The sequence below is a fragment of the Macrotis lagotis genome, chromosome 5, assembly GCF_037893015.1.
Source record: "Macrotis lagotis isolate mMagLag1 chromosome 5, bilby.v1.9.chrom.fasta, whole genome shotgun sequence".
Lineage (NCBI taxonomy): Eukaryota > Metazoa > Chordata > Mammalia > Peramelemorphia > Peramelidae > Macrotis > Macrotis lagotis.
Window position 1 is genome coordinate 258274936 of NC_133662.1, and position 27852 is coordinate 258302787.

At 49.5% G+C, this 27852-nt stretch overlaps 1 protein-coding gene across 12 annotated transcripts in view; it reads left to right on the forward strand.

The window, feature by feature from the left end:
* Positions 1-27852, forward strand: part of COL26A1 (collagen type XXVI alpha 1 chain) — a 262250-nt gene that overhangs the window by 218877 nt on the left and 15521 nt on the right. For 11 of the 12 annotated variants that reach the window (XM_074189516.1, XM_074189521.1, XM_074189517.1 and 8 more), the window contains 5 exons: positions 10835-10896; positions 21717-21864; positions 23873-23989; positions 25024-25176; positions 26345-26428. In XM_074189516.1, coding sequence (XP_074045617.1) covers positions 10835-10896; positions 21717-21864; positions 23873-23989; positions 25024-25176; positions 26345-26428 — 564 coding nt within the window. The remainder of the gene's footprint in view (positions 1-10834; positions 10897-21716; positions 21865-23872; positions 23990-25023; positions 25177-26344; positions 26429-27852) is intronic. The other variant, XM_074189522.1, reaches the window with a different exon arrangement.

Below are 27852 nucleotides of genomic sequence, written 5' to 3' on the forward strand. Positions count from 1 at the left end.
CCCCAATTAATGGGCATCTCCTCATTTCCAGTTCTTTGTCCCCACAAGGAAGAGCTGCTATAAATATTTTTATACTGACAGGTCCTTTGCCTTTTTCTATGATCTCTTTGGGTCTAGACCTAGTAGTGGTATTGTTGGGTACAAAGGCATGTACAATTGTATAACCCTTTGTGTATAGTTTGAAATTGCTCTCTAGAATGCATATATTTGTAAACCATTCTATCAGCAGCGCATAACCAATTTTTCCACAATTCTTCCAACATTTGTCATTTTTCTTTTTTGTCTTATTAGCCAGTCTGATCGGGATGAAGCAGTACCTTAGAGCTGTTTTAACTTGCATTTCCCTAATCAATAGTGATTTAGAGGATTTTTATATAACTATAGATGGCTTTGATTTCTTCTGAAATTACCTTTAACCATTTATAACTCATAAGACTGAGTTTTTATCCAGTTCCTTATATATTTGAGAAGTGAGGATTATTTTGAAGAAACTTGTTATAAAATTCCATCCCCCCAGTTTCTTGTTTCTGTTCAAATCTTGACTTCATTGGCTTTGTTAGTACAAAACCTTGTAAATTTGATGTAATTAAAATTATCCATCTTATATACCATAATACTTTCTTTTCTCTCTATTCTTCCCTTATCTATAAATCTGACTGGCAAACTATTCATGCTCTTCTAATTTGCTCATGATATCACCTTTTATATCTAATTATGTATCTATTTTGACCTCATCTTGGTATATGGTGTAGAATATTGGTCTATATCTAGTTTCTGCCAAATTGCTTTCTGGTTTAAGGAGTTCAAATCTAAAACTGTTGCTTAAATTAAAAAGTTCATCCTGTAGAGAGATGTAGCTTAGATGATGATGTGAGTACAGAACTCAGAGTAGCTGTTAAGAATTCAGGGTCAGCTTCACCACAGGTCTCCAGTGGAGTGCCCTGGGGAGCTGTGCTTTGTTATGAATGTCTTGGATGAAGGTATTACCATGGCATGAGTATTGTGAGTATAGATGACTCAAAGTTGGCAAGGGGAGCTAACTCAGTGGGTGACAGAGTAAGAACCCAAAAGATGAAATTAAATAGGAATCAATGCAAATTAATAGATTGAGGTTTTAAAAGGAGTTTCAATAGTACAGGTTGGTGGGAGAAACCTAGTTAGATAGTGGTTTGCCTAAAAAAGATGGGGTTACCTTGGTTCTAATTCTTCTTTCACAGTGTGACTAATGTGGATCAAAATGATTGTCCATATAGACCCTATATCAAATTGTTTGCTGCAATGGGGAATGTGGAGGGAAGGAAGGGTGGTAGAACAGTGTGGACCCCAAAAGCTTGCAAAATGATGAATGTTGAAAATTATCTTTGCATGTAATTGAAAATTTAAAAAAAATGGAGTGAGGGGCAAGTTGACAACAAGTTTACATGTTCAACATAAATCAACATTTTGATGTTGTGGCTCAAAATGTCAGTATGCTTTTTGGCAAAGACAGAGTCTATAGAATCAAGAGGTAACCGTTCTTTGGTCCTGTTTATTGATCTGGCCATATTTGGAATATTGTGCCCCTCTTACAAAGAGCACCAGAGGAGGGTGACTAGGATGGGCCTTGAGACCGGGCCACAAGATGATTATCTAAGGAGCTGGAGAAGTGAAGAGTCAGGAGAACATGGGAGCCTGTGCTGAGGCCATATGGGAGACCAGGAGACCCCAAAGGGGAGAGCTGGTAGCGGCAAGTGAAAGTTATAAAAGAAGCCAATACCTATCTCCTGTCTGCCCACTGAGACCTATCATTTCATGTTATTTTTCACTACCTCCTTACATAGTTTTCTCCTACTAAAGAAAGAGCTTTCATTTTAGGAGTGTTGCCTTTATTTGGGGGTCTCTAGTTGACCTAATTAGGAAATAATTCAAACATGATAAAAGCATGACCACCATCCACCCCTCACTGGCAACTTGATGGCGATTCTGGAGATGTACATTTTTTCATTTCATAGCTGAACAGTTGTGGATACGTGCCTGGCCTTTTGGGATGGACACAGGTCTGTGTATTTATATAGAGGATATAGGATAGGGTCTCAGAAGGCATGACCTGGTTTTCCAGGCAAAAGCAAGGACTTAGCGGGCAAAGGAAACCATTGGCGAGTTAGGGGACGTGGCAGCCTTGAAGAGTTCTTAATCTACGGTGGGGATCCTATGGCCTTGTCGATTATTAAGTTGCTTAGGAGACTTTTCCTCTGTGGCCAGCCTCCCAGTGGGATGTGTGTGCCAATGAAGGGCAGGGGGATCACATACCCACAACCGTGCTTCATGATCTGCCTACATTTTCCCAGACATGTTTCTCAAGTGATGCCCTTTCTCCTGTACAGTTCCATCTTGTTCATACCTCTCATTGCTGTTCCATTGCCCATTAGGGGATCCTCAGCCTTCATTTTCCAGAGGCCATGGTAGTTCATGATTCACATCCACCATCCCTGTAAGAGTCCTGTTATTCATTGAGCACAAAGGGTGGGTTCATTCAAAGCACCATGCAATTTCCCAAAAGCATTCTGGAAGCTCCCTTCCTGTTTGAGACTTCCCAGAATATCGGGGCAGATAGAGCTCTGCTTTTCCTTGCCAGGCCAGCCACAAATCACAGACTTGTTTTCTTAGAGAACCCACAGCAGAGGATACGATACATCAAGATACAGATTAAGGAAGAACTCCCCAACTGCTGTCTAGGAGTGGAAAGGACTGAGATGGGATTCAGGAGATCTCCCTCACAAGGAAGAGGTCTCTAATGGCCATGCAGGGTCACTTGTTGGGGGCGGCTACGGAATGGATTTCTCGTTAAGGACAGATTAGACCAGATCAATAAATCAGTGTATGTTTATTAAGCACTTGTTTGAGGCAGTCTACATATATGTTTATAATATATGTAATATATATTGTGTCTGAGTGTATGTTTAGGGATATTGAAAGCAGTGAGTTGCTTCAGTAGATAGAGTGCTGGGCTTGGAGTCAGGAAAACCTGAGTTCAAATCTGGCCTCAGACACTTGCTAGCTGCAGGATTTGGGGCAAGTCATTTAATCTCTGCCTGCCTTAGTTTCCTCGTCTATAAAACAAGGATAATCATAGAACCTACCTCACAAGATAGTTGTGAGGATCCAGAGTGTCTGCCACATAAATACTTGTTCCCTTCCTTCCTATGTATACTTTACTATGCAAACTGGGGTTTCTTGGAACCAGACCAATGATTTCATTGTTGGGGGAACTTCCTGATGGGGAGATTCCTCAACAAATATAGATTGCAGATGCTTTGCGACTTATAGTCTTCCAGACTCTGCTTGGGAGTTCAGAGTGTCAGTGACTTGCCCAGGGTCACCCAGCCAGAATGTGTCTGCGGTGCTACTTGAACCCAGGTCTTAATGATTTCCAAGCAAGTGCTCAGCCACAGGAAGCTGTCCCATTTTGGAAAGTTATCCCCTCCAAAAGGGCAAGGATGAGACTGGCAAATGGACACCAAGAGTCCCAGGAAAGCTGTACGTGGGTCTCTCCACTGTCCCCAGGAAATGCCACATATATTTGTTCTGCCATCTTCCTGGGTGGGTTGCCCTTGAGCTCCTTCCCCTTCCCCTTCCCCAGCACTGGTTCCCTAGCCATGAGCTCAGGGTTGAAAAGGTGCCTTCCTAATGAAGAGGCCTGGAGAGGTGGTGGGTTTGTAACCAAGGCTGCCTCAGCCTTCCACTTGTTAGGGGATGGACAGTTCAGGGGCAGTGCCTCCAGCCTGGGCTCAGTGGGCATGATAATGGAAGGGAGAGGGAGTTGTGCAAGCTTCATGGAGAGCAGAGGGGAAGGAGAAACCTAGTCAGAACTAGAGAAAGACACAGAGAGGGGCAGAGAGACAAGAGAGAAAGAGAGAGAGAGAGAGAGAGAGAGAGAGAGAGAGAGAGAGAGAGAGAGAGAGAGACAGAGAGAGAGACAGAGAGACAGAGAGACAGAGAGACAGAGAGAAGACAGACAGAGACAGACAGAAACAGAGAGACAGAGACAGAGACACAGAGAGAGAGAGACAGAGACAGACAGAGGAGAGACAGAGACAGAGACACAGAGAGAGACAGACAGAGAGAGAGAGAGAGAGACAGAGAGAGAGAGACAGAGACAGAGACAGAGAGAGAGAGAGAGATCAGAGCAAAGGATCATCCAAAACAGAGATCAGGAAAATTGTCCAGGCCTGGTTGGAATAATGCAATAAACAGAGAGGAACAGGTCTGGGAAGGTTCAGAGCCAAGGATGTACAGGGCGAGAAAAGCCAGAGGCAGGAGTGTCTCACGCTAGCTACTCTGCCTCCTGCTCCACTGAGGGGCCAGCTTGTCCATAGCTATCGTCCACACCCAGAGGGACCTGGTCTTGTCCTCCCTCAGACCTCTAGGTTTTTCTGTTGAACATCAATTAACTGTACAGTCATGAGAAAAAGCCAGAACCAGTCCAGGGAAGAGAAGGCATATGGTCTGGGGCTCCCCTCCTTCTGATGTTTGAACCCACTTTTTCAGTGTACTCTTGGGGTCCAAGTCCTGATCATCAACACTGTCAGGAGCCAGTTCTCAGCTCAACCTGATTTTGCCACCTACTGAGAAGGATCCTATTCTCCTGAAGGGTAGTGAGGACATTGCTAGAATGTCTTAAAACAATTGAATTCTCAGTGGCTCTGATGAAAGCCCATTTGAACTGAAAGTCTGGTTTCAATTCCGTCTCCTCTGAATGGCTCCCCAGTTAGTGTTGACCTTTAAACATAACCCCATCCCAGCCTCCCCCTCCCATAGTACTTGATCCCCATCTCTCTGGTGCAATCCTCATGGACCAACTTGTGGGTCCTGATGCCCTTTCAGGACCGATGGAAGGACCTGGTCTTGTTCTCCATGCTTTCCCCTTGACCGTGGCATGACCCCATGCTTGTGTTGGTTGGACACTAGGCTTGGTTTGGGGGGAGATGTGAAGTCTAGGACATTGGGGGTCATTTTGAGGAGGAATATCTGTGACTCCAAGACAGATGGACACCAGCGGTGCAGGATGGCCAAGAAGGTTGCGCCCCCTGATGATGATGGAGCCTCTGAGAACTTTGGGAGACCAGACCCTGGGTAATGAATTTTGAAGAGACCTCAGGATCTAAAAAGCAAAATAAAGCTGAAAAAAAGAAAGAAAGCCTGAAGTTCAAACCTTTTTATAAAGTCCTTACCATGTGCCAGACACTCTGTGAGGCCCAGGGTATTCCAAGACAAACACAGTGCTGGCTTTGCCCTCCAAGAGCTGGCAGTTCTTTGGAGCCACAAATTCTGCATCCTCCTGCCTCACCACCATTCAAGCCTGGACTTCTGCCTTCTTTTATTTGGCGTAAATGGAATGGAAGCTCTCAGAGCAGTGACTTGGGGTCAAGAACCCATGCTCCAAGCCCCCTCAGGTGGGCCATCTGTCACATGAGAGGGTTGGATCAGCACTTGGGGGCTCTAAATCTATAACAACAAGGATGATCACGATAACACCTACCGTGAACCCTGAGGATATGACAACAGGTATGTCATCTGTTCCTCATAGCAATCCTGGGATGTGGGTGATGTGATCATCCCATTGTATAGATGAGGAAACTGAGTCAAACCTCTGCTGGTCCTGTGCCCCTCTCACCCACAACTAGTTGTTAGTCAGTGCTCAGTGGCTCACTGAGACTCTAAAAGCCAGGAATCTGTCTTTTTTCTCCCCTTGGTGACGCCAGGAGCCTCAAATGAGCCCCTTTCCCTGTGACTGAGTGAAGTGGGACATTGCACCTCGGGTCCAGAAGGGCCATTAGGAGAGAAGGAGGAGGCCAGACCTGGACCCCAGGCCCTTTGCCTGCAGGTCCTTCCAGTTGATCCACATTCAGCCCTCTCTCCCTTCTTCCTTCCACCAGGCTTCTGCTGGCACCAGAAACCTGGTCAGAGTCAGTAGGAGCTGTGTCGATACGTCACTGGGCAGACCTTGGCCCTGAACTGGACCCAAGACGCCGACCACAGAGCTTGGCCCCAGGCCAGTTACATTTTGTCCTTTGGATTCTGATTCTGGGACCAGCTCGGATATTTCTCTATCTCGATCCTCATTCTGTTCTCAAGCCTCATTTATGAACAGAATGAGTTTCATAGAGATGACCAAGTCTTGCTAGCAGATGAGCTCCCCTTGCATGGGGTCATCAGGCCTGAACCTGCTGGCCACCCCCTCATAATGGAGCAAAGGAGGAAAGTTGAGAGAGGCCTCTGGGAGCAAGGGAGGCCGGCATATTCTCATGGGATTATTGTTTGCAGATATTTTTAGGACAGTGATAAGGCCATGAAGTGCAATAAAAAGAACCATCTCTGACCCTTAGACCAAGTGTTACCTGCAGTGAGTTCTGTGGGCCCCTCCAGACCTCAGTCTCCTTCTCTGTCAAAGGCTGTTCTAAGACTAGATTTAGGATCCCAAGACTGGCCTTGTCAAGGGAAGTGGGCCTAGGAAGCTGCCTCCCCAGGGCAGTGGAGGGACCCCAGTGGAGTCCCCAGTGCCAAAGTCCCTTCCACACACCTGCCCCAAGGCTTCATATTCTGCCATTGTCGTTCTCTTTCCTCTGGGCTCAGAGCTGCCTTCCTCAGGCTTCCCCTTAGCTGGTGTCACTCATCCCAGCCCTTGGACCTCATGAAATGAGGCTCCTGGAGGCTTTCTTTCCCTGACAGAAGAGAGCAACGATGAGAACAGAATGATGTGCATCCACGTCAGAAATCCCTGCAACGAGCTCTACCCACTGGGCCATTTTAAAGTCGACCCTGGCAGTGTGTCCCAGCAGAATCAAAGGCCACTCCGTGGCTGGACATTGAAACCACTGAGTTCCCTAGAAGATCAACCTGGTGAAAGGGGTGGGGTGGTAGCCATTCTGCACCAAAGGCAAACATGAAGCAGACCCTGCCTTCAAAGCCTGCAGTCTAAGGAAAAGAGCAGACCCTTTGCTAACCTGAATGAATGATGTATGGTGCATCCTCCCTTGGGCTGCCTGCCTTCCGGAAGCCGATATGATAAGGACGGAGGGCCGAGCCAGCCAATGGATTTCACTTGATTGGGGTTGGGGGAAGATCTCAAATCAAAACCAAAATCTGGGTTTGACCCCAGATCTTCACTTTTTCAACCAACAGCATTTATGAGACTTTATTGTATCCCTGGGCATAGAGCTATCACAAGGAGCTTCCATTTTGAAGGCTAAGATACCTTGGTCCATTCTAGAAAAACACAGAGTAGATAGAAGGCACCTGTGACCCTGGATATGCTTCATCTGTAAAATGAACTGCAGAAAGAAATGGCAAACCCTCCAGTATCTCTGTCAAGAAAACCCCAAATAGGGGTCCCAGAGAGTCAGACATGTGGGAGAGCATTCCAGGCAGGGGTCAGTTCAGAAGCACAAAGATGGCAGATGCAGAGTCATGCCACGTGTGAGGGTCCAATGTGGTTGGATTGTGGAGTGAGCGGAAGAGAGGAGGGTGTTCAGAGGTTTGAAACAGAAGGATGTGCAGAGAGATTTAAAGGGGGGGTCCTATTAAGAAGCCATTGTCGTGGCCAAGTGAGGGGTGCCGCAGGCCTGAGCTGGGAGGGGATAGGGTAGGATAGGATGAATGTCTGTAGAGAAGGAAATTCTAAGATTCAGGGACAGATTGGCTGTGTGGGTTGGTGGGAAGGAAGGAGTCGAAGATGGTAACAGGGTTGGGAAAGTGGTTGCCCTGGGGCAGGAAACTTTGTCTTTCTGGGATCCATTTTTCCCTCTCAAGTAAAGTCCTGTTCAGTAATATTAGTCGCACTGCCTCCATGGGCCACAGTTGGGTTGGCCAGTCCCCACTCAATGGGCATCTGTTTTGTTTCAAGGTTTTTTTCCTTCCACAGAAAGTGCTGCTATGAGTAGGTGTTGTCATGTGTGGGACCTGGGCCCAGGTGGGGGATTGCCAGGTGCTAGGATCCTGATTTAGAGCTGGAGGGGACTTCAGAGCCATCCAAGTCACTCCTCACCATCTCACAAAGGCTAAGTGATTTGTCAGCATCACGCGGGTGATGTTTCACTGAGATTTGAACTCGTATCTTCTGACTCCATGGCCAGTGCTCTTTATGTGGTTTAGCGACTTCTTGCCTAATTTCAAATTGTTTTGTCAGTTGACTGCACCAGTTACTAGCTCTGTGGAACTTCCTTCAACCCCTCCGATGGTGACTTTTTCCATTTTTTAAATTTTTTTTTATTTTTTTTTTTTTAGGTTTTTGCAAGGCAAACGGGGTTAAGTGTCTTGCCCAAGGCCACACAGCTAGGTAATTATTAAGTGTCTGAGGCCAGATTTGAACCCAGGTACTCCTGACTCCAGGGCCGGTGCTTTATCCACTGCGCCACCTAGCTGCCCCTTTTTTCCATTTTTTTATCTTCTTTGTCACTTTGATGACCACCTTTCTTTTCTGAACTCCATATCTAGTTGTAATAAAACAGCACCAGGGACCACAAGGGCTTCAGCATTGGATCATGTTTAGAAGGGCTTTCTCTGCATCTCCTGGCAGTATCCCTTGTACAGCATTGGGAGTGGACCACAGTCATTGGGGTGGAATGACCTGCCCAAGGTCACACAGCTCATAAGCATCTGGATTTGAACCCAGAACCTCTGGACCCCAGGGCTGCTATTCTATCCACTGTGCCACCCAGATATCCCAGTCATCATCTTTGACAAGGTTCAGACAGTGGAAGAACCTTCTGCGACCACAGCAACGACCTGCTGTGGCCACAGAAATGGGCCTGGCACCAGGTGACTGAGGAGGCATAAGGAAGGATAGGGTTTAGTTAGGCCATTTAGTATGGGCACTAGACCTGGCCAGAGCACAATAAAGAGCAAAAGAGAGGCCATGCTGGGGGGCACCTGGGAGCTGGGGTGGGCAAGGGAAGCTCTGGGTGAGCGTGGCATCTGAGAGCAGCAGATGGACAAGCCGCAGTTCAGAGAGCCCCCCCAACCCCTCATGGCAGGCAGACCCTTTGTTAATGGAGAAGTGGAGAGGGTCAGCGGCCTCCTGGATTAAGCAGCCCTGGCTGTGATTTTGTTCATCTTCTCCAAAAGGAGCCTCATATCATCCTTGTCATGAGGACTGCAGACCCTCAGGAAAGCCAGAGACCAGCCCCCTTTGCCCAGCATTGCCCAGGGCCCCTGAAGGTCTGAAGTCAACTCTGCTCCTCCTCCCTCAGAAAGGGCTAACACATTCTTTAGCACCCCACAACCAGAGCACCAGCATTATTGTAAACAGACACCATGCAGGGCAGAGGGCATTACCAAAGGGTTTGCTTCCAGCCTGTTGTTTGACATTCAACAGGCCCCTGAAGAAACCGAGAGGTTGCTGGCTCACTTGGGGTACCAGAGACCCCCCCCCAGTGGCAGGATGTGGTTTCTGGCAGGAGATGATGTATTCAGAGCAAGGGAGTGGACAAGTTCAACCTGCTGCTGGGGAGCCCCTTGGTGCCAGCTCCTGAGATGTGCCCACCCCACTTGTCCACCCCCCCACAGCATGGACCAGGGCAGGATTGGCACAGATGAGACAGAAAGGGGTGCTGAGCAGAGAGCAGAGGCACTTGTGAGCCCTTGCTCTACTCCTCTCCATGATAGACATTTTAACAATTTTTTAATTTTATTTTTTCCAATTATATGTAAAGAGCGTTCCAGTGTTCATTTTTGTAAGATTTTGAATCCCACATTTTCCTCCCTCCTTCCCTCTCTGCCCTTCCCCTCCTCCGTAAGATAAAGTTTCTCCATGGAGACTCATATTAAACATATTTCTCCATGTTACATGATACACACTGTGTTATAACCAGGAAGCCAGAACATACTCAGGGCTTAATAAATACTTGTTAATGAGTGAATGAAAAGAGAAAGATTCTAGAAATGTTCATCTGAGGAGTTCCTGTTTCATTTATGAACTGCCTCCTAATTTATTCAGATGGAATGAATTCACAATAGTTAGGAAGGGAGAGGAAGACCTGGGTTCAAATCTGAATTCAGGCTATGTACCCTGGAAAAGTCATCATTTGCCTCAGTTTCCTCATCTGTAAAACGAGCTGGAGAAGGAAATGGTCACAAACCCCTCCAGGATCTCTACCAAGGAAACCCCAAGTTGGGTTGTGGACTGGACTGAAATGACTGAGCAAGGAAGCCTTCCCACATCCAATCATGAGCTGGCCCACAGGGCCTCTCCTGCACCACCATTTCAGGTCGGTGCCACCCTGGTGAGCCTTGCCACCTGCAGGGCCTCTCCTGGACCACCGTGTCGGGTCAGTGCCACCCTGGTGAGCCTTGCCACCCACTTGGCCTCCACAAAGGTCTGGTGCTACATCTTAGGAGCCCTCAGCAAGGGCATGTGCCAGCTCTTTTTTAAAGTAATGTCACTGACTTGTTCTCTTGTGTCCACACCCGACCAGAAGTACAGTTGCACCCTCTGGATACCAGCCCAGGATGCCTGGGGGGAGGGGTGTTCTTGAGAACCTGGAACCCCCTTGAGTCTGTCATGCCCTGGCAGGGGATGCCAGGGGGAAACACAATACAAGACAATTTAAGTGTGATCTAAGTCATTAGAGTTTCTTCCCCACTTTGTTAACCTAGACAGTTAGCCCCAGCTCTGATGGCCTTGTGGGTCGGCCTCCAAGACGCAAATGTTTGGCTGAAAATTTAGCAGTGGGCTCTCAAAAGCTGGCTCAGCACTCCCCCTCCTCCAGAGCCAAGGGAATGGAGGGTGCAGATGCCGAGGATCCCCCCCACCTCCTTCTGCTTGGGCAGGGAGATGAATTCTGTTTCTCTCTTTCAGAATGCATGAACTGCACCCGGCTGAACGACATGAATGAGAGGCTGTCTGCCCTGGAAGTTAAGGTCAGGACCTGGGGAGGGGGAGAGGAGGGGAAGGGAGAGAGGAGGGGGTGTGGGCCCCCACGTGCCCAATTCCACTCCCCACACGGACCAGAATGGCTGTGTCCAGGCAATATGGTGGAAGCGTGGCATGGCCTGGGCCATTCAGAATAGATCCCTGCCTGAAGAGCAGTCATTTCCAATTCTGCTTCTGAAGCCCCCAACACTGGTCCATCGTGGGTGACGTCTTCCACCTTCCCCTCTTGTGTTCTCTTGTGCCCCAAGACAAGATACCTCCACTCACACATCTCACTCATACACACTCACTCACACTCACATACACACTCATACTTTTATCCACACGCTCACATTCACATTCTCTCACACTCACACTTTCATACACTCACACTCAAACATTCTCACACTCTCATTTTTTTTTGCAGGGCAATGGGGTTCAGTGGCTTGCCCAAGGCCACACAGCTAGGTAATTAAGTGTCTGAGACAGGATTTGAACCCGGGTCCTCCTGACTCGAGGGCTGGTGCTTTATCCACTGTGCCACCTAGTTGCCCTCACACTCCTTTGTACACTTTCTGACATTCATACCCTCACTCACACTCAGCATACACACCCTCACCCACAAATGCACACTGTCTTACACTCATGCACACCCTCATTCACACACCCATTCACTTTTTCATACATTCACTCATACTCACATTCTCACGCTCTTCACCTACACACACCCTCATACACTATCCCACATACATTCATACCCTCTCACACACACACGCACACTCTCACTCACAGATACACACACTCACACATTCACCCACATACATTCACATTCACACCCTCATACACATTCGCCCCCTCTCATACCCCCTCATATACACTCACTTTATTTCATTGTCCCAGAATTTTGAGGGGTTGTTTGAGAGTTTAGGGGTGGCTAGGTGGCTTAATGGATAGAGCACTGGCCCTGGAGTCAGGAGTACTTGAGTTCAAATCCAGCCTCAGACACTTAATGATGACCTAGCTGTGTGGCCTTGGGCAAGTCGCTTTAACCCCATTGCCTTGCAAAAACCTAAAAAAAAACAAAAACAAAAAAAAGAGTTTGGATTCATGTGATGGTTCCTGTGTTTTTGCACTAAAAGGGACCTTTGAGGCCATGAAATCCAACCCCCACATTTTACTGGTGAGAAAACAGAGGCCCTGGCAGGTTGTGACTGGAGTCAGCATGAATTCATTAGAACAGATCATACAGGGCTAGCGTTACTTCGTTTTTTTCATCCTTAATGGCAACTATCCCAGACATAGATGTCAGCAAAGCCTATGCCATAGACCTCATCCTGTCCTTTGGAAGAAGTGGAGAGAGCGAGGCAGAACAAGAGGACGGTCCACCAGAGTAGATCCAAAGATCAACTTGATGGTTTGGCATCCTTGTAGGGAAGGTCTCAGTCAAGTATTCCCAGCTTCTGTCCTTGGTCCTATTCTGTCTCAGTCATTTGTAGAAGGCAGAGATGCCCCATCCTTAGCAACTTGGCAACAGAGCAGCTGGGAATAGCTGGCTGGATGACAAAATTGAGATACAAGAGTCTGGGCAGTCTAGATCATATGGTTGAGGTTAGAGGAAGGGTAACTGTAAAGTCATTCATTTAAGATCAGAAATATCATTATAAGGGTACAAGAGGCTATCAATGACCTGCAAGCCCCAGACAAGTCAAATCTCATGACCCCTGATATGTTCCCCTTCCCCACAAAGGAAGCTTTGGCCTTTGGGGCTCTGCTTCAACCTGGACACCGTATTTGAGGAACATTAGGAGCAATTTGACAAAATGGATGAAGTCCAGAGAAGGGCAACCAGAACTATGAGAGAAATCTGGCAGCTTGCCATTTAATAGACACTTTTATATAAGGTACAGCCAGGTGGTACAGTGGAGACGAGAGGATCTGGGTTCAAATCAGCTTCAGATAGCTATTTAGCTGTATGACCCCGGGCAAGTCACTTTACCCATATTTGCTTCAGTTCCTCATTTGAAAAAGGGGAACATACTGGAGAGAGAAATGGCAAACCATTCTAGTGTCTTTGCCATGAATAAAGCACTGTGCTAGATGATGGGAAGACAGACAAAAATGAAACTGGATTGTTTGCAAGAAATGGGGCTGCTTAGCCTGGAGAAGACAGGTTTGGGAAAAGATCAGAGTATGCCGACCTGTGTGACCCGGAGCAAGTCACTGAACCTGTCTGGGTCTGAGTTTCCTCCTCTGTGAAATGGGGATGACAACACTGCCTCCCTTGGGGCTGTTGAGGGCTCAAATACAACCATGGAGGACACCTGAAGTCACATCCAGTGAGTCAGCTCCAGGAGTCAAGCTGCTCCACTTCTTCCTCACCTTCAGTCCTGCTCCGTTGCCCCTGGATTTTGCTGTACCCCACCCCCAGCCCTCAACATGTTCCTTCCTGCCACAAGAAACATCACACCAGGGGAGTGAACTCTCACTTCTCATCTTGGTCCACTGCCTTCCACTGGGGGTGCAAACCATAGGAAAGAAAATCCTGTTGGATGGAAGTGTCCCGAGAAGGTGGCATTGATGCATTCCAGCATGGAGCTGGTCAGGGAGCGCCAGATGAACATGGTCAGGCCTGTTGTGGGCTCACTGGCCTCAGAAGGTGCCAGGTCTCTGTCTCTGTAACCAGAGGTGTGAGTGAAAGGGGGTCCAGGGAAAAGAGGGTGGTGGTGCTTCCTGAGGCCCGGCCATCCTGGAGCTGACATTATTCCCTACCACATGAGACCTCCACATGGTTGGGCATGGGCCAGGGGGTTGACAGCCTCAGTTTGCATCTGGCCGAGGCTCAGAACACAAGGATGTGAAAAGTCACAGCTCTCTGGAGAGGCCGATGTGGCCGCGTGCCCGCTCACCAGGGGCCTGGCACTCACCAGCATGGAGCAAAGCTAGCCCCACCTTGTCATGAGCAATTCATTTCTCAGTCCCTTCCACTTTGACACTGAGAAATGAATAGACAGTTTGAGCAGCCCAAATTTGGGGCTGGGGTTTATGTTCCCCAAAGCCCAGAGAAAAATGGAGGTGGGGCTGCCAATGAGCACCAGGTGCTGATGACTCAACCTCACTGGGTGTTCCTATTAAAACACTGGGGTGAGAAGAGAGGAGACTGGGGCCAGGGGCCTATCGGAGAATGAATCAGTCACTAAGCACCTTTTGGGTGGGTGCTCTTTCCTCTCCCTTCTCCTGTGGAGGGTGGAAACAACCTCTGCCCTCCGGCATCTTCATTTCTACCAGGAGAAACAAAGGCACATCTCTGGGTATAGGAATAGGAAGGAAGATGGGCTCGGGGCTTCACTAGGATGAAGAACTCTCTCTGCCGGGGTAGGGCAGCCTGAAGTCTTGAGAGGTCAAGTGACTTGTCCAGGGTCACACAGCACTACATGTTAGAGGCAAGGCAAACCTAGGTAGTATAAAATAAATACAGGGTACTTTGGGAGGACATGCACTAGTTGTGGGGAGGTCAGAAGAATGCAGCTATGTGCAGCAGCAAGTCTTGGGTGGAGTCTTAATGGAAGTGAAGGATTCTGTGAGGCAGAAGAGAAGAAAGCGATCATCCAGACATGAAGCCAGTCAGCACAAAGCCAAAGAGATGGCAGAGTGCATGCCAAGTGATAAAAGTGCTAGAGGATGCCAAGAATCTCAGAACTGGGGAGACAGAGAGTCCAGGTCACTCCCCTCATTCTATAGAGGAGGAAACTGAGGGCCCATCAAGTGCAAGGGATTTGTATAAAGGAAAGGGAAGGGAGGAAGGGAGAGGGGAAAGGGGAGAGGAGAAAAGGGTAAGATGGAAGAAGTAAGGATGGACAGTGGATGAATGGGTGAGTGGTTAAGATGGATTAGGTGGGCAGATGGATAGGTGAGTGAATGAATGGATGTATGGGTGGGTGGATGAGTGGATGGATAGAGGAATGGATAGGTGAATGAATGAATGACTGGATGGATAGATGCATGGAAGGATGGATGGGTGAGTGGATCAAAGGATAGATGGATGGTAGATGGATGGATAAATGGGCAAATGGGTAAATGAATGGGTGGATAGGTGGATGAGTGTTTGAATGGATAGATGGATGGATGGATGGATGAGTGGATGGAGGGATGAATGGTTGAATGGATGGTTGGGGGGGTAGATGGATGTCAGGCACTAAGTGCTGGCAATGCAAATAAAAAAAGATAATTTCTATCCCCAAAGAGCTTCCTTCCATTCTAATGGGAAAAGACAGCTATCAAAGAGAACTGGAGAGGAGGGAGAACATCCAAGAACATGGAGGGGCCTGGTAATCATTTCATGTTTCCATGGCCCTCAGATTTAGGTTTCCTTAAATGGAATAGGTTGTGTGTGTATTAATATCCTCATTTTACAGAAAAGGAAAATGAAACTTCCCCCAAGGTCACACAAATATTAAGTAGTTTTATCTTCAGATCCAATACTTTTCACTGAATCATGAGAAATGATCATTGAAGACCCTCATGTTTGGGGGATGTTGAGGGTAGTAGTTGAAAATAGGGTGCTATCATTTCAAGAAGGGGTGATCGTCTGGGCAAATATATGGGGGTAGAAATCAATGAATTAAACCTGTAATGAATTAGACCAGTTTGGTCAGAGCAGAAGATTGATTTTTATTATTGTTATTCAGTCATTTCAGTTGTTTTTGACTCTTCGTGACCCTATTTGGGATTTTCTTAGCAAAGATGCTGACTAGAATGGCTGATGGGGCAAAGAGGGTGAGGTGACTCACCCAGGGACACACAGCGAGTTGGTGTCTGAGGCTGGATTGGAACTCAGCAAGATGAGTTCTGACTCCAGGTCCAACATGTTGTGCTCTCCTGTCCCAAGGATGGAAAAGTGGAGAGACCCTAGTTCAATGTTTATCTCAGTTCCTTATGTAGCTAGGCAACTAGCATTCATTAAGAAAGCACCTATGTGGGCCATACACTGTAGGAAGTTTCCTGCCCTGCAGGGAGCTCATAGTTTAATGGAGGAGACAGCGTAAAAATTAACATGCTCTAGACGCATCCCATGGGGGTCTCATCTCTCCCAGCTGTGAAGATCAAATCCATGACAGTGAGGATTGTTGATGTGACTGAGGAAGCTGATGGCAGCAGCTTGGAGGAGGAGAAGCTGGTAGTCAGACACATCTGTGCCAAATTCTGGGTAGAGCAATGCCCTCCAGGCAGTGGCACTTGCCCTATCAGGTGAACCACCCTGACAATGGCCAGTTATTGCCCCATCTGGAAGGATGATGGACTGAGCCATCCTTGCAGCTTTCCATCTTTCTAGCCTTGGCCAGATCACTGGACTCTGCCTCAGCTAATGAGCTTTATCTCCTTGCCGTGCATGCACTGTGTCCCTCAGCCACAAGGACAAGAAGCAGACTGTCCTCTCAGCTGGCCACAGGGAGTGAGTGATGATGCAGGTGGCTGGCATCAGCTCCACCACAGACACCATGAGGGTGGTGCCGGCTTCAGTGTCCAAGTGTGTGCCTCAAGTGAGTTCACAACCTGGATGAGAGGGACGAGAGCCATTTTCTCAAGTTACTTGTTAGTGAAGGGAGACCTGTAAGGGTGAGGACTCCAGCCTGGGCTGGTCCTCAGGAGCCAAGTTTGCTTCAGTGGTCAGCTGGAAGGCCCATCACTCAGCAGACATTCCAAGACTTGCTGTACCTGGGGGAAGGTTTCTGGGATGAGGTGTTACCAGCAACACCTACTATTTCATGGACGAGCAAGATTGACTGTTCCCTGGATCCAGAAGGAGAGGAAATATCCTTCAGGTTCCTGCTGAGAAGGGAGCCGAGCTCTGATCATGGCACAGAAAGCCCTTTTCTTGCTAAAGAGAAAAGGAAAATGACAATGAGCATGAAGGCTGTGGGTATGGGAGTCAGGAGGCTGCAGTGCTGGGGTCCCTAGTCCAGTGACATCATCTGTCCAAGCTTCCCCTTTTCATTGAAGTGCAGCAGAAGGTCCTTGTGAAGAGGGGTATTCTGGTCCCTGAGCAGCCCGAGATCTGATTTGGTGTTGTGCCCATAGCCCATGTTTGATGATGAGTTCTGCTGAAATAATCCATATTTATACACTGACAAACTTTGGAAAGGCCGAGGGCCTCAAGGACCATAGATCACCTACGGGAGATAATCTATGACATCTCTTGAGCCGATCTCTGGTGTGATTGACCAGATGACATACTTTTTGTGTGAATTTCCTTGTGTGGCACCCCCAGAAAGGTTAAGGCCATCACTCTTCATCTTCCTCCTCTCCAGTTCCCCTCCCCAATGACCATCCTTATATTATATAGCACACCTCCTTCCAAGTCTTGTTTTTCAAAAAGGAATGCCATTGATAGTAGTTTTCCCTCTGATGATTGACCAGAGCAGCACAGGCAATTAAAAATTATATTTGCTTGGGAATGCAATTATTCCAAACTCACATGTGATTCATCAGTTCAGTCCAACAAACTGCTCCCCCATGCTTAGTAAAGGCTTGGGGTGGGGTGGGGTGGGGGGGATGAGTACAAAGATGATCAGAGAACTTAAAATCTGGCAGAAGATCCAATGCATCTGTAAATAAGAATGATTCATGATATGTCCAGAAAAGACATACTAATGTTTTCTTCCAATCCTGAGGTGGGAAAGATCATGGGGCATCATGAACAGAAGAGTTGACCTTGGGGCTGGCTCTTGATTGACAAGCAGGATTTCTCCCAGTAGAGATGGGTGGGAGGCCACTTCCCACTGAGAGAGTGATGTGAGTAGAGTCAGGCTAGAAAGCCTGGACTATATATTGCAGCTAGTGGGAAGTCGAGTTGCTTGAATCATTGGAGTGAGACTATCAGCCATCTCTGGAACTTACCCACCAGGAGAGCCAACAGGAACTTCAGATTCAGCATATCCCAAATGGAACCTGTTCACTTCCTCTCATCATAAACTGCCCCTCCAACCGCCCCTTCCTCTTCATCCCCCCATCATCCCAGAGACCAGACTTATACCCTAGAAACCAGTCTTGACTTTGCTTATCAACCCTCTCCCTCCATCTACCCATCCGGTGATTTGCCAGATCTGGTCACAGTTACCTCCATATCTGTTTGGTCATGGTGAACTAAAGCTTTGGTTTTTTGAATCTCTTCATCCTGAGTACAAAGGTTTTTGCAACAATTTTTTTTTCCTGAGGGCAGAATTGATTTTGATTAAAGGTACAGAAGATGGCTGGAAGGGGGGCAGGAAGGTGCTGCAGTGGATAGAGCACGGGTCCTGGAGTCAGGAGGGCCTGGGTTCAAATTCAACCTCAGACACATAATAATTGCCTAGCTGTGTGACCTTGGGCAAGTCATTTAACTCCATTGCCTTGCAAAAAAAGATTAAGCTGAAAGAGTTAGCATATAATACAAAATTTGCTTCATCATAGATCCTTGCAGGCTGAAACATTCAAAACAGTGACATTTAATAAGAAAATGGCTTTTCATGTCAGAGGGTTAGAATAAATTCACTCCCCAATACAGGATGGAGTGGCTTGGATTTTAGTGGCCTCGAAGTACAGTTCGAGTCAGTGGGCCATTATGGTTGACCCAAAGGTCATGTGATATATGTAGTACTTTAAAGATCTGAGATTTTTAATGCCTCTAAGTCCCCTCTGTGTCTTAATAGGGAATCTCCAAGGAAAACTCCATTCCTTCCACTACCCCCACCAAACAATCATTCTTTGCAGCTTTCTCTTGATGAACCTCTCTGAATTTGGACAACAAACACTAGAAGGGTTGGGCTTCCTTTGTAGAAACCTTTCTAGATTAGTAGACTTCTCCATAACCTTAGAAAACCCCCACAATCATTGGTATGGCATGATAAGACAGGGCTGCATTAATAGATTGATAATGCCCCCAAAAGGTTTGCCTATGATCCTGGGGCTGCTGCTCTCAGAATCTGGCCCCTCCAGGAGTAAGGAAGGTTGTCTGGCCTTGGGACTGACCAAGAGGCTCTCAGAAGTGGGGGAGGGCAGAAAGGAGCCTTTTTTGGTTTGGAATGTTTGGAATGGACTGACTTAGGCCAAGTCTTCAGGGGGTCTGTTAAAGGGGCCTCCCCCGCCCTGAGATTTGCTTGTTCACAGGCTAGTCCTTCTGCTCTGGGGCTACAGGAGAAATACCAGCTTTCCCCTGTAGCATGCACACCCCTTAACCGACCTGGGGGACGAGGTGAGCGAAGTAGAGGTGGGGGTGGGAAGGCTTCCCTGAGAAAGAGGGAAGAGAATCAGTTGTCTGGGAGCAGCTGGCTGGAAACCATCCCTCATCCAATATCCCTGGACTCCAATGTCTTAGAGACTAAAACTTCCTCTTTTTTTCCTTCACTTTGCTGAGCTAGCAACCTCTTTCTACTCAGAAGACATTCCAAGGGTCTTAGTCAGCTGGGGAGGAGGGTCCTGAATGGTGCACTGATAGCCTTCAGTTTTCTGCTGGTGGGAGCCTCTAGACAGAATTATGCCCCACTGAACTTCCTGTGCCTCAGTTTCCTCCTCTATATAACGGGGGAGATGGGATGGACTGATGACCTCTGATGTCTCTTCCAACTCCAAGATCTGCAGGATCACTGGGGGCTTGTCTCTGAGGATTGCTGGGGTGGAGGGCAGGAGCCTTCCGGAGAAGGATCCAGCCAGCAATGGGAAAGGCATGCCACCCTGTACAGATCATGGCTGAAAGGAAGGCTTAGTGGTCATAGGTGAACCTCACTTGAGGGGAGGTGCTGCTGGTACTGGAATGTGGGAGCAGGCAGCAATGCCACCCAGTGTAGATGATGTCCAAGCAGCCATGCCAGCTCTGCCACTGAAGGAGGGCGGGCTCCTGGCTTGGTGTGGTTAGACACAATGTCAACAGGAATCAGGGTACCAACCAGCCTACTGCCTCGATGCCTGAGCCTGGGCATATTAGTCCCCTGATAAGTGTGTGCTGCAGGGTCCTCCTCGGTAGGCATTGTGATGAGAAGGGCCCTTTGGGAGTTCTAGTCCAATAGACAATTGATGGAAGCTATGTGGAGCCAAGGGTTGAGGGAGAAGATCCGTCCTGGAGTCCTGATGGGATGGAGGGACCTATGCCAAGGTATCTGATGGGGAGAGATACCAAGGGCAAGGGAAAAAAGCTTGTACCTTATGAATGCCAGAAAGAAGCCATTAGCGACTCCCCACCTACCAGGAGAATATCACACCCCTGCGAGATCCTTGCAGGCTGACTTTGACATTTTTCCATTGACTGAGAGATGGAGAAATAGAAGGTGCTACTGTCCTTACCGTTTGTTGATAAAGGACAGAGCCTCACTGCCTTCCAGGTGGTCTTTCAGGTGATCTTCCAACAAAGTGGGTCTCCCATTGACGTTCCATTCTGCAAAACCCATCGAAAGGTGGAGATGGGCTTTTTTCAAGGGCCCTCTTGCATCAGTAATGTTGGCTAGGCTATGGAGTGGGGAGTACGATGGTCACCAACATTGTTCCTCACAATCACGGAGAAAATCTCAGTGAGTCCAAGTTGAGACAGATCATGATTGAGTTAGAGCTTGCCATACCTACAGTCAGTCAATGATGCAGCCCCTCTCTGGGTACAGATAAGGAAGTAGCGGCCCAGACAGGAGCCGTGAGCCCCTTGTCTCCAGTCCCAGGAGGTGTCCATGGTGGTAAGGCCAACAGATGTTTGTCTTCGGGGGGTGGGTGTGGGTCTGCTTTTTTGTTTTTATTATCCCAAGTACTAAGCTTGTGAGATTTCCATGTCAGTGGTATGCTTTTGTATTTTCATAAAATAACACCCCCCCCCACCCTGTTACTGGAAGCAGAGGCTGGAAGGGAAGAGGGGAGAATAAGATAACAATACTAATAATAATGGTAAGAGTAAGCCAGAAAAGAGCTGGCCCTAGCGCTCAAGCTCCGAGCCGTGGTCAAGCCAGTCATCTGTAGGCAGCTGGTGACCTCTACTGGCTTGGGTGTTGCTTCACACAAGAATCCCAGAGCCGGCTGGGTCCTGCTGTGGGCTGCACAGGGTTCTTGGCTCTGCCTTTCATCGTTTTCTGGTGATTCAGAGTCATAGACCAGCAGATTTAACTTCAAAGAGAAGGGAAGATAATTGGGCTCCAGCTGGTCTGGGGTGGGCCCAGCTCCCTCTGCCTTACTGAGTCTGCTGTAAACAGGGTGACCCGTCCACCTTGGGACAACCCGAGGCCCACGTCTTCTCCAGGCTGATCTGGGATGTTGTCCCAGGAGCCTTTGCTATGCTGTCCCACAAAGGGGCTGTGAGAATCCTTGTTTTCTTGCTTGTCCGTGGAGGCTCTAGTGGATCCAACGTCCTGGAAAAGGAAATTAAAACCTGGCTACATGGGTCCACAGCTGGCCAGCGGGCCAAAAGGCCAGACAAGGAGAAAGCTCCAGGAATGGCTTATTTTCACAGCTGTCTTGGTGATCTCTAAGGCATGGGCACCACCCCCCATCCTCCACTTGAAGGAACAACTATTCATCCTTAAAAACAATGAGATGCCAAGGTCTCGGTGCCTTGCTGTATGAGAGCCAAATAACCACACTTGTATGTTATTGTTCCTAGTATAACGTTCCTATTTCACCCGACACTCGCCCCACTGTAGTTTCAGAATCCTGATAATGTTGTCTATGAAATCAGAGTCTTGGAGGGCTGAGCTCAGAGGAGGAGGGGTGGGGGAACTAAATGGGCACAAGAGCCTTTGGCCCGAGGTCCGCATTTGTGGCAGGGCATGGGGCCAGGGTCTGTAGCCAGGATGACACAGTCTCCCCTCCATGTCTTGTATAGATTCTTCTTCTGGAAGCCGCTGGGAGTGTGGTGACTTCAGAAAATGACATCACCAAGACGACTCCGACTTGGACTAAAGATTTCCTACCAGATGCTATTCCCCTGTCTAACCCCGGGACCCTGCAGAGGAATCCTTCAGGCCCGGGGGGTGAGTGTATCTTCAAGGTCTTGAAGGAGAAGCCCTGAAACCTCCAAAGCTACTGATCCTCAGGGCCTCCTTAGAGACCCTCTGGAGTCACTCCCTTCCTTCTTCAGGGGCTGCTGAGGCCCATGGTGTGTCCTCCAGGGTTTGCACACCACAGCCCATGCTGTGCGACTTGCCCCAGCTCTCAGATTACCTCTTCTTGCTGGGGAGGAAAAGAAAACTCAAATAGCCCCCTCGAGGGAGGGGGGGAGTGACTCAATGGCTTCTCCCCACTCTTACATGGGTCATCTTCCATGTGCTTGGGTGGGTGGGGGGTTCTCGGGGGAATCCCAGGTTCATGGGCCTGGAGCTTCCACATGCTTTTTGGGAGTGTCACACAGCTCTTCCCATGGGATCCAAGAGCTCGAGGAACCTGCAAGTCTAGGCCTTTTTGCAGATGAGGGAAATGAGGGTTCTGTGGAGGAGGCTGAAGCAGATTCCAAGAAGCCCAAAGCTGAAGACAAACAGGAGCCTCCCTGGGCCAAGTCTAAAGACCGCTGGAAGGGAAGCCTAGGGACTTTCCGGGGGGCCCAGAGGGTGGCAGGGAGCTGCATTTTCCTTGCTGGGTCTTGATGATTTTATTGGAGTGCAGAGGGGAGGGGTCTTGGAGGAGAGGGCTGCTAGTGGTAGGGGATGGGCCACCAGCCATGGCCAACCCTGGGCTTGTCAGACCCGCTGGTCAGAGATGGATGGCTGCCCAGGCCGGACACGACTCTTCTCCCCGTATCTAAGGACCCAAAGGGGATGAGTAGAATCTATGTTGGGGTCTTGGGAGAGATTGACCTTACCATGACCTGAGAGGCTGAATCCAGAAATGGGGTCGACTGGGATGAGAAAAAGAAAAGTTCCCCCTGTCTGGTCACGAGAATGAGCAGGAGCAGGGCACCTCAAGTCAAGAATCGTGCTTGTGCTCCCCCAGGTCTAGCTGGAGTTTCCTTGTGGGGACACAGATGCCATTCAGGCAGTAGAGACCACCTTGGAGAGGGGCTGGCCCAAGCTCCTCCTAGCACCACACAGGGCATCGGCCAGTCCTTAGTCCGGGCCAGACCCTGAGTTAAACCTGGGGATCCCCTAAAGAGGCACTCTGCTTTCCAGAGGCCCCTGCCTGATGGGAGGGAGGAGCACCCCCAGCCACAACATCCCGAGAAGGAAAGTCCCCAAAGATCCAAAGCCGGGGGAGCTGACCTTACCGAACCTATGAATGTGTTTAACCCCAGCAAAGTCAAGATATCTTGGAGAAAACCCCCTGTTGCCCTGCCTTGGGTGCCTGGTGGTCACTGTCCTAATGGGCCTTCTTTGGGACCCCCACCACCTGTCCCTTTGCCAGAACAAAATGTGGTTTCCCTCTGACTTCCTGGGAAGCCCTTAGGTGACACGGGCAGGCGGTCACTGAGCCGGCACTTGGCCCTGAGAGGAGGGGAGTGTAAGATGAGGGTTTTCACTCTTGTACAACCCACATTGCAGAACCGTGGCCAGGGCCGGTGGTCAAGTCAACTAGCCTCGGTGTGCCTCCGTTTCTTCATCTGTAAAATGAGGCTAGAAAGAGGAGCCCCACTGGTGCTTGAGAGATTCCATGTTGTAGTTGCAGTTGGGAGGGAAGGGCTCTGTCCTCGCCCTTGGGCTCTCAGTACAGCAGAAAATAAAAATAAAATGTTGAATCCCACATTCCTGCTGTGAGTCTTTATGGCTGCTTTTGCTATTCAAGCTTGATGCCTTGATGGCCCCAGGATAGTTTTCCCAAAGGGCCTGGATTCAAGTCACACCTCTGACCTTGGGCAAAAGACCCTCCTAAGCCTCAGTTTTCTTGTCAAAAAAGTGAAGGGATTGGATCAGACGGTCCCTGATGCCCCTTCCAGCCTTGGGTCCAAGATTCTCTAATCTTGTCACTCGGAGTCAGGAGATAAATGAAAGCATTTTCTAGAGGGGAAGCAGGTTATTAGGGTTCTCATGGTTACCCTTGTTCTTTGTGCAGGATTTCCTGGACAGATGGGACCTCCAGGACCTGTGGGCCCCTCGGGGCTCCCTGGGCCCCCAGGATCGAAAGGCGAAAGGGGCCATATCGGAGAGATGGGTCCCAGGGGACCTCCTGGTAAGTCTTTGTAGGATGGGGGTGCTTTCTTGCTCATTTTTCACCTACATGCTGGGTGGGAGGCAGGCAGGCCCCTCCCACAGCAGGTCTCAGGGTCCAGGTCCAGATTCATCCTGAGGGGCAGCAACTAAGCCACCCACAGCATGAGTGGGTGTCCTGCCTTCTCTGCCCTCGGTTTACTTGTCTGAATGAGGCCTGCCGCCTGGGCCGGCTTGGCCAGTGGGACTGTCCATTCCCTGCCCAGTCCTGGACCCCCTTCAGGAGCAACCTTCAATCTGTCTCCCTCTCCTTAGCAGCTTGGGACTCCCACAAAGGTGAGACCAGTGCTAAAGGGGCATTGCCCCCAGATGCCATCTCGCCAGGCTGCTCTGAGGCTGGCCCCTTCCCAACTGCCACCAGGAATCCTCTGGCTGGTGAGACCCCTGTGAGTCAGGAGACCTGGGGTCTCTTCCCAGCTTTCAGCAGTGACATTTTCCATCTGAGGGTCGCAGTCCCTTCTTCCCACCAGGGATGTTACAAAATGATGAAGCAAGAGCCAAAAAGCCTCTGCCCAAAAGTACTGGACTTCAGGGCCAGAAGGGATCTTAAAATGACCAGGTCCTGTCCCTTCATTTTCAAAATGAGAAACGGAGGCCCAGAGAATGGAAGGTCTGGCAGCTGTCTGGGGCAGATCTAGAACTCAGGGCCCAGCCCTCCACCTTCCAAAGGCTTGTCCCACAGGCCCAGCTGGCTCACCCGCCCTTCAGTGGCCACTTCCCTACTCAGTGTGGTCACTGATTACACCCTGAAGAAAAAAGAGAACCCACTTGGTAAGATTTTCCATTATCCTTACACACAATGGTAACATCCAGGATCAAGACAGGACAAGAAGTCATCCTGTCCGACCCTGGCCCCCAGTTTGAATTGTCCCTAAACCGCTGCTGCCCCCTCTTCACCCTCCACTGTCCCCTCTGCTCCCTCTGCTGCCCCCTCCTTACCCTCCACTTTCATGTCTTGATGGACATTCATGATTCTTCCCTTTTCTCTAATTTCAGGGCTCCTTGGGCCTCAGGGTCCAAGAGGACTTCCTGGAGAGACTGGGCTCCCTGGGCCCCCTGGGCCCCCGGGTCCCCCCGGCCCCCCTGGACCTCTGCCCCGCCTCCAAGAAGGCATTTTGTATTCCCTCCAACCGACAGGAGAAAAAGGAAGTGAGTGGTGCTTTTTTGTAGCCACGTTTTTGGAAAACTTCTATTCAAGGAACTAGGGAGGAAGGAGATTAAGGAAGGGGAAGCCCCCCTGCTCTCTTGGGGTCTTCTTCTTGGGTAGAGGAGTTGGGTCTGGAACCATTGGCAGGAGGAAAAATAAGAAGCTAGAGAACAAAGGAGGTCACACGTTGGGGGGTCACATTGGTCACTTGGGAGCTGGGGTCAGCTCTTTGAGTCAGCTGGGAGCCCGAGGACGGCCAACGTGGCATCTCCTCCAGAGCTTCCTGTGTCCTTGGACCTTGACCCTGTCGCTAGGCTGGACTGTGGTATAACCTTGACCAACCTGGCTGTCCCTGCCCAGGAGGAAGCGGTGTGGCCCCCTCTCCTAAAAATGACCTTTGGAGCATTCTAGAAGTTTGTGCTTTGTAAGCATGACCACCCTGGTCTGGGAACTACTTCAGACAAACCAGATCACAGAGGAGGGGAAGGGCCTGCCCAAGGGAGTGGGCCTCACAGGCAGGATTGGAACCCAGATCCTCTGATTCCTCTGCTCTTTGCCCTGTAGCCAGGGGAGATTTATACCCCTTCTATGGGGTATAAACAGTAGGGCTTTGGTAGATAGCAGTGGGGCTCAGGGTGAAGGTCCAGAGGGTCCATGGCAGGCTGGGGGCTCCCCAAGGCCTCCCCTGCCACCTCACTGAAGGGCACCAGGAGCTTCTCTCCTGCCAAGGCATGCGGGGCAGTGGAAGGCTGGTTACCACCCTGCTGTGCCATCTTGGAGCAGTTGCTTCCTTTCTCTGGACCCCAGACTCTTCACATATGGGCAAATAGCCTCAATGACCCATGGGGCTGCTCTTGAGCCAGGCTGGCCTGCGTTACTCATGGGGGACCATCTTGTCCCCATCAGCTCTAGAGGGCTTTGGCCTGGATCAGAGCTGTCATGCCTCAGGCTTTCCCTGAGTTAGCTTTTCCTTTTCTATCCATCGGAGTCTCCAGAGGGTGATGGGGTTAGCAGCCTGCCATGGCCTGAACCCCTGTCATCTCTCACGCTGGGTCTCACCCTTGGAGGGGCTGCATGTGTCCTCCATGTCGCTCCCGTGGGACTCGCCATGGGTCATCCCACACTAACCACAGTCTCCCTGAGTGGTAAAGAGTTGTGACTCTCTTCCAGGAGATGATTCCCAGTGGTCTTCCACCATAATAGACACCATCATGGCAGGGATCCCTGGACCTCGGGGTCCCCCTGGCCCCCCAGGTAAGCAGGCAGCCAGTGATACCTGTGTGATGGAGGTGCTGCCTGGAGCATGGACTCAGATCTTGTCTCTGTGTGACCCTGGGCAGGTCTATTCAGTTCCCTGGGTCTCTTTTCTCATCTTTAAACTGAGGTTAGATCCAATGCCTTTGAAGTCCCTTGTGTCCCCTCAGTAGACTCGGGTTCCCTGACAGTACCAGGGCCGACATTGTTCCCACACCAGGTCTTTGGTCCTTCTTACTCATGGGCTTCCCTCAGGTGTTGGGTAGGGCCATCCCTGGTGGCCAGTGCCCACCCTCTTCCTCATTTCTCCCCCATGGGGCTATTCTGGGAATCCAGAGAAAGCCATGAGAGAGTCCCTGCCCTGAGGGGGCTTCCATTCTACTAAGTTTAATAAAGGGGGTGTGGAGAGAAGCCCCATGATGGGAGACCACTGGAGAAGAGGAAGAAAAGGAGGGACAGTGGAGGTGAGCCAGAGCCAAGCAAGCAGGAATGCACCAGAGGTAGTGTGGGAGCCTGGGGGCAACCCCCCAATCTTGTTAAACCTGGATAGAGGATTAAAGGGAGCTGCTGCAGTATGACTGGGAGATGCCCCTCCTCTGGGGGCCTATCACCTCTCCCTGTCTATGCCAGGAGCCTCCTCACTGGACCCTGGACTCCAGTTCATCCTTGGTGCATTTTTCAGATTAGGCCCCTGCCCCACACTAAAGGGTGAGTATCCTCTGTCAGTCATTGAGCATTTATTAAGTTCCTACTGAGTGCCAGGCCTAAGTTTCAAGCAGCCATGGCCATGCAGGTCTGGTCAGGGCAGGCCAGTGATGAGGGGGAAGGCAGTTCCTGAGGTAAGGAGGCCTGGGAAATGCCGCTTTTTTTTTTAGTTTTTGTAAGGCAATGGGGTTAAGTGACTTGCCCAAGGTAATAATACACAGCTAGGTAATTAAATGTCTGAGGTCAAATTTGAACTCAGGTCCTCCTGACTCCAGGGCTCTATCCACTGCACCACCTAGCTTTCCCCCTTGGAAGTGCTTCTTGTCATAAAGGAGGGACTTTGGCCAAGGAAGGAAGCCAGGGCAGCCAGGATACAGAGATGAAGCACAATGGGGGGTTCTAGTGCCAGAACCGGGCAGGGCAGAGCTTGAGAGTCAAAACCCCGAGGAGCAGAAAGAGCTGAGGCTATGGTGAAGGGCTCTAGAAGTCCACCCAAAGGGTCTTATATTTGGTGTTTACTGAATTGTGGGATGGGACGACATGGCCAATCTGGCCCTCCAGTGGCTGAATGGAGGAAGGGGTTCAGGTGCCATTGGCCTGGCAACGGGACACTGCTGTCTACACTATCCATTCATTGGATCATTCCACTCAGAAAAGAAGAAATCCTCTCAGAACATTCCTGTACCCAGGCCTTTTGCCTCTCTGGGTCTCAGTTTCCT